Source organism: Toxotes jaculatrix, chromosome 13, assembly GCF_017976425.1.
Source record: "Toxotes jaculatrix isolate fToxJac2 chromosome 13, fToxJac2.pri, whole genome shotgun sequence".
Lineage (NCBI taxonomy): Eukaryota > Metazoa > Chordata > Actinopteri > Toxotidae > Toxotes > Toxotes jaculatrix.
Window position 1 is genome coordinate 24,397,637 of NC_054406.1, and position 7,337 is coordinate 24,404,973.

At 41.7% G+C, this 7,337-nt stretch overlaps 1 protein-coding gene across 1 annotated transcript; it reads right to left on the reverse strand.

Moving 5' to 3' along the window:
* Positions 1–687: 687 nt before the first annotated feature.
* Positions 688–3,715, reverse strand: LOC121191508 (protein NLRC3-like; the record flags this gene model as incomplete). The annotated part of the gene is made up of 4 exons (XM_041052675.1): positions 3,560–3,715; positions 2,686–2,805; positions 1,625–1,675; positions 688–1,585 (listed from the first exon to the last, which is right to left on the reverse strand). Coding segments are annotated over exons 1-4 (1,200 nt in total), but the record flags the coding sequence as incomplete, so codon positions are not given.
* Between the last annotated feature and the right edge of the window lie 3,622 nt (positions 3,716–7,337).

Here is a 7,337-nt window from a genome sequence, read left to right on the forward strand (position 1 = left end):
GCGGTCGTTCATCTCCATCAGACAGAGGAAGATGTTGATGCTTCTGTCAGGAGAGAAATCACCTCTGTTCCTCTCCTTCAGATTTTCGATGGCTCTCTGGATGATTTCTGGTCTGTTCTCTGTCTGACCCACAAGGCCTCCTAAGAGTCTCTGGTTGGACTCCAGAGACAGGCCATGAAGGAAGCGAACAAACAGGTCCAGGTGGCCATTTTTACTTTGGAGGGATTTCCGCATGGCATCTCTCAGGAGGACATCGAGTGATGAGTGGCTGTTATAGTAATATTCGTCCATATGTCTCCTACGTCTCATATGTCTCAACGAGCTAAAAGAGTCTGAGTCCTGTTGTTCGTCGTCTTGTCCCAGGAAAGTCCTCAGCTCTCTTGTCTTCCTCTCTGTGTGACAGTGGAACATGTAGACTGCAGCCAGAAACTCCTGAATGCTCAGATGAACAAAGCAGTAGACTGTTTTCTGGAAGATCACACTCTCTCTTTTAAAGATCTCTGTACAAACTCCTGAGTAAACCAAGGCCTCTGTGACACCAAGACCACACTGGTCCAGGTCTTCTTGGTAGAACATGATGTTTCCTTTCTCCAGATGTTCAAACGCCAGCCTCCCCAGCTTCAGAAGAATGTCCCTGTCAGCCTTCGTCAGCTCCTGTGGACTCGTCTCATGTCCTTCATCATACTTGTGCTTCTTCCTCTTTGTCTGAACCAGCAGGAAGTGTGAGTACAGGTCAGTCAGGGTCTTGGGCAGCTCTCCTTTCTGCTCTGTGGTCAACATGTGCTCCAGAACTGTAGCAGAGATCCAGCAGAAGACTGGGATCTGACACATGATGTGGAGGCTCCTGGACGTCTTGATGTGTGAGATGATTCTTCTGGACAGCTCTTCATCACTGAATCTCCTCCTGAAGTACTCCTCCTTCTGGGCATCAGTGAAGCCTCGTACTTCTGTTATCCTGTCAACACATGCAGGAGGGATCTGATTGGCTGCCGCAGGTCGGGAAGTTATCCAGACCAGAGCAGAGGGAAGCAGATTCCCCTGGATGAGGTTTGTCAGCAGCACGTTGACAGATGACTTCTGTGAGACATCAGACACGACCTCCCTGTTGCTGAAATCCAGTGAAAGTCTGCTTTCATCCAGGCCGTCAAAGATGAACAACACTTTACAGTCAGCGAGCTTCTCTGCTGTGAGCTTCTTTAATGTTGGATGGAAAACATGGAGCAGCATGAGAAGACTGTACTGCTCATCTTTGATCAGGTTCAGCTCCCTGAACGAAAGCAGAACCAGCAGACTGACGTCTTGGTTTTCAGAGCCCTCTGCCCAGTCCAGAGTGAACTTCTGCACTGAGAAGGTTTTTCCAACACCAGCGACGCCATTCGTCAGAACGACTCTGATGCGTCTCTGTTGGTCAGGTAAGGCTTTAAAGATGTCGTGGCACTTGACTGGAGCGTCATGGAAGGTTTTCATCTTGGAAGCTGTCTCCAGCTGCCTCACCTCATGTTGGGTATTAACCTCTTCACTCTGTCCCTCTGTGATGTAGAGCTCAGTGTAGATCCTGTTGAGGAGGGTTTCACTTCCTGCTCCTTCAGTTCCTTCAGTCACACGTTCACATCTCCTCCTCAGACTGATCTTATGTTCATCTAAAACCTCCTGCAGACCACTATCTGCTGAAAATCTGCTGACACAGAAGAAATAATGTCAGAGTAAAGAAAGAGAATCTGAGAATCTGCTCATTTCTTTCATCAGCTGCATAAAAACTAAAGACAAGCAAAGAAAAGCTTTTTCATTTTGTTGTATTTATAATCATCTTAAATGTCAAAGCTGTATGATAGAACAAATGACTCTCTATCAAAGCACAGGTCCTGTTTTCAGAGATGATGACATGAGCAGACAGATGTACAGTCTTACTTTGTACAGTGCTGCTCTGACTGACTGTCTGCAGTCCAGCTCTTGTTCTGGATCTTTCTCTCAGATTTTATATCTTATACATTTTCCAACAAATATTTGAACTTGCTGAAATACTCTTGGATGTTTTGGGTGGATTACTGTGAGATTGTTGGGATTCTTTCAGGCTCTGATAATGTATTTTATCTTGATGATGTATTGAGTCCTATTAGCTCGTTGTCATGTTGGCCATTTAACTCAAGTGTTTCCTTTTTCAGTCTGATCAAACTTTGTTGGGAGCTACAATCCAGTGTGAGGACATTCTGCTCCTTTCCAACAGTCATTAAATCCCAGAAACCTGACAACAAATGATTTTAGCAGCACGACCTGTGCTGACACTAAATGTTCTGTTGATTGTTGTGAACAAATATCCAGATTTGGTTCACAATGTCTGGAAGCTGTTAAAGGCTCGGACGTGTAAATCATTAAAGTGGAACCTCCAACCTGGAGACACTGTGTTTCTTCTTTGTCCTTCTTTTCAGTGACAGGTCTACAGACTCTGGAAGTGGCAATCAGGCTCATGTTCATACACCAACTCTCACACCGACTGAGACTGATAAAACAGTAACATGAGAAAGCTCTGCTTTATAAATCTGGTGAAAAGAGTGTGTGTGCATATTTCTGTCTTTGTGTGGACACAGAGTTTTATGGATCTGGCCCCTGGTGTCTCCCTGTTTCCTTCAAATATGTCTGAGAACTGAATCATCTTCAGGTCAGTTTACACTAGAAACAGTCTCTTACTTTGTGTCTGAGGGTCCAGGTTCATTACTGATGTCTAGAGGATTTAAGTCTGTGGACCAGTCCCCCTTCATAGGACAGCTGGATCCTGGAGACTCTGCTCTTAGTCTGTGGTCCTGACCTCTGAAAACACAAACACATTTTTATTCATATCACATCAATCACTGATAAATTGTCTGAGGACAAAGTCATTCTGGGAACTCTCAGCTGACGTCCTGCAGCGTCACCATTGTAGCACTGAACACTATACTGAAGGATGGAGGCAACACACCAGCATCCATAAACAACACTGTTGTGTCAATTGATCATTAAATGTTCATACTGAAGATGAAAATCTTTATAAATACTATTTTTTAAAAAGGCTCATTAATTTCCTAAGACACCTGTTGTCTGTAGTTTTTATCAGAGAAACAGGAGCAAATATTGCATTTCTTGGGGACTGTTTGTGTGTGTGTGTGTGTGTGTGTGTGTGTGTGTGTGTGTGTTCACGAACATGAAGGAACATGTCACCCAGTGTAACAGTGTGGTTCACTGATGTGTTTTAATATTTCCTGGCTCAGAGGAATCAGATCTATCAGGCTGTGATACACATTCTGTGTGGGTTTGACTCTGCATATGGGATTTATTGGTAGTAAGAACAATATGGAAAATCAGTGAAAGTAAAAATGTTCTTTAATCAGATCATTTCAAAAGAAACAAGCAGCCTCAGCAGTCAGTATTAATACACTGATGAGCCAGAAGAACCAGGAAGAACTGATTTTCTGTCGACACTACAGCAGCTGTTACAGACAGAGACGACAACTGCAGGACCTCAACACACTAAACACTGTTATAGCCCAAAGTTTGGAGGTTCACAGGTTTGTAGCAGTTCTCTTACTTTGTGTCTGAGGGTCCAGGTTCAATACTGAAGAATGGAGGATTAAACTGTTTGGACCAGTCACTCTTCATAGACAGACAGCTGGATCCTGGACACTCTGCTCTGTCCTCTCGCTTCACACGAACACTCATCTTCTTGACTTCAGTCAGTCTGAGAAGGAAACCAGTAAAACAGACTGTGAACTCAGACACACAAGTCTGATCAAGAGTCGCATGCAAGACTGAGAGAACAGGAAGTAACACACTCAACATTCTCATCCTCCTTTTCTGTCTCTTTGTGTGGATAGAATTTCATCCTGAGTCTTCTTCTCTCTACAGTTCACAGGGACAAAACTGACAGAGACTTTGACAGTAAAATAATAATAATGTCTTATTAACACTCACCCTGCCTCAGCCTTCAGTTTTCCTCCTCCTGATCTGTTTAGTTAAAATGGAGTCTGAACTAACTGAATACTTTCAGTTTTAGCTGCTCCTCCCCTCTCCGTATACACGTATACAGGAAGTCACATGGTCTGCGTTATCGCAGGTCCTTCCTTCCTGCGGCTGTTAGACTGTACAACCAGCTGTGCTGAGCAAACCACATGCACACAAACCACTTGCACACATACTCTGTTCTGGACTTAAAAACTGGTGCTTTATGTGCAGCCTTCTTCTTCTTCTTTTTTCATACTGTTTACTGTTTATAGTATTTATTATTATTGTGTATTATTGTGTAAATCCTGAGTGTTTTTTCTGCTGCTGTAACAGTGCAATTTCCCCATTGTGGGACTATTAAAGGTTTATCTTATCTTATCTTATCTTATCTTATCTTATCTGTCTGTGTATGTACGTTTGTGTTTGTGCATGTGCATGTGTGTGTGTGTGTGTGTGTGTGTGTGTGTGAACATTACTGTTAACCCTGTATACGTAAACAAAGCCTAGTTAAAATGTTGGTAGTTGCTATGAACCTGATGTGTTTATATTTTCTGTTCATTGTGTTTCATCACACAAACCTTTCTCTGATACAGACCACAATTTTGGGGATTTATTGTTTTACTCACTTCAGCTCTTTTTCTCTCTTTTAGCATTTTCTTAGTGTTTCTACACTTAGATTTATTTTTTATTTCACTTTGTGTTACAAGGTGCTTGTATGAGAAGTGCTACACAAATAAAGTCTGACTGACTGATCCATTGATTGACCTGTTGTATTCAACATAAAAAAGTTCATGACTTAGTGGATGCAGCATGAAAACAATCAGATGTTCATGTCAGTGTGAATCTGCCTAATATTCACTTCAATCACATGAATCACAATCAAATCAAAAAGCGTAATAATTATTGTGTTAACTGTGAAATACAAAACATCTGTGAAAGACAAAGAGTCATTAAACACAGAAATGACAAATTCAATTTTTAGGTCAAACTCTGAATTCTCTGTCACTTCAAATGGAAACTGAATCCATATTTCTTTCATGATACAACATGTTTAATCTTATGTATAATGTTGGACACAACGAATAATGTGTATCTTAATAATGGCACACTGTTTGTGAAGCTTTTACAGCTGATGTGATGTGATTTTTTTTTTGTCTCATGAGTCATGAGTTTCATCTCATTGAGCCAGAAATTTGTTAATTTCAAACTTATTTGATTCAAAACATTAAAACAAACCAAGGCTCTTTATTCTTTGTACCAGTTCAGTGGAATCATGTTGACAAATTACAGCTATAAATGTTAATCATGGTCTGTGTAGTGTTTTGTGTATCTGCTGTTTTGTTCCTTGTGTCAGGAAGCTCCCAATCACCCAGCTCCTCCTATACAACCAGCAGCACATGATCCACCTACGAAAGGTCCTTCCTCCTCCTCCTCCTTGTCCTCTTTCCCCTTCTCCTCACTGTCCCTCTCAGCCAGCAGGCTCTGTTTACTCCTGTGTTCCCACCCCCGGAGCTGGGGTTGTAATAATGTCAGTAAAGTGGGAATGTGAATGTATTGACATAAGTAATGTGCCTACAGTGAACTACACAGTGTCACAATTCTGGTTTTTATTAGAAAAAAACAACAGTAACAGTTGTCGACCCTTTTCTCACCAATAATATGATCACATTCTCCAAAAAAGAAAAACAAAAAAGAAAAAAACAAAAAACAAAACTTCATCACTTTCAAGTCAACACAGTGCTTCCTGCCTTCCTCTTTTTGGCTCCCTTCATATGTATATATACAGTGGCATGCAAATGTGGGCAGACTTGTACAAAGGATGGGTTTTAGGTACAGCGTAGTTCTAAATTAGCAATAAAAAATTTTCCACAATACTTTCCCTTTTTCACTCTAAAATTGTAGAAAACAAAAATAATGCACTGATATTGTTTAAAATATTGCAAAAGAGTGTTTCATGTTTACCTTTATGCCTTTTGGAGATCATTTCATGATCCACTTGCTTAACTGTTCACATTAGCAGAAATTTTGACCAGGGGTGCCCAAACTTTTGCATGCCACTGTAGCTCCGTGGACCACTATCTGGCAGGTACTCACCAACAATCCCATCACATAGAGCAGTTTATAGCAGAGACTAAACTCCCTCTGGAGGAGAATGATGGGATCACATTTCATCACATCCTCTGCTGGTTTCCTCTTGTCGTCTGCCCGGCATGGGAGCTAAACTAAGGCCTCATCCTCTACATCCAGATTCCCCAAACTCATTTATAGTTCACCTGATGTCAGTGATACCTTCACACATGTATCTATAGAGACACAACTCTGCTGTGTTGAAGCTGTGTGTGCTACACAACAGGATGCAAAGAACTAAAAGATTTCTCACAGATCAATCTTTACATTCTCACAGACCAAATATGAGACATTAACTAACACTTGACCTTATCCTCACACACACACACACACAGACAAAATATATAGCTATATATTTGTATTCTGTCTCCATAGTTCAGTGTGAGAATTTTTTAGATTAGATTAGATTAGATTAGATTCAACTTTATTGTCATTACACATGTACAGGGACAGGGTAACGAAATGCAGTTAGCATCTAACCAGAAGTGCAAAAGCAGCAAGTGCAGGATATGGCAAAAAAAAAGTGCAATATGTACAGTATTCACATTAGATATATACATATATGAATATATATAAACATGATATACAGATGAGTGTTTTATAACAGTATGTACAGTTAAATAAGTATTATGAACATACTATACAGATGCATTATGTATCTAAGTGTATGTACAGATATACAGGTAATATGAACTTACTATATAGATGGATTTATGAATATATGTACACTATATAAAGAAGAAAAGTGGGTGGTGTGAGGAGTATGGTTGGTGTGTGTGGGTAATGGGGGGGGGGGTGTCGTCGGGGGGCAGGGTTGGTGTGGGAGGTGGAGGTGGGGGGTTACAAGGGGGCTAAGTTCAATAAGGAAACAGCTGTGGGGAAAAAGCTGTTCCTGAGTCTACTGGTTCTTGTTCGGAGGCTCCTGAAGCGTCTCCTGGAGGGCAGGAGGTTAAACAGACCATTTGCAGGGTGAGAGGAGCCCTTGAGAATGTTGCGAGCTCGTCGCAGACAGCGTTTTCTCTGGACCTCCTCAATGGAGGGAAGTGGAGTCCCAGTTATGCGTTGGGCAGTTTTCACCACCCGCTGCAGTGCCTTTCGGTCAGCGACTGAACAGTTTCCATACCAGACTGTGATACAGCTGGTCAGGATGCTCTCAATCACAGACCGGTAGAAGTTCACCAGAACGGCTGAAGATAGGTGGTTCTTCTTCAGTGTCCTCAGGAAGAAGAGGCGCTGGT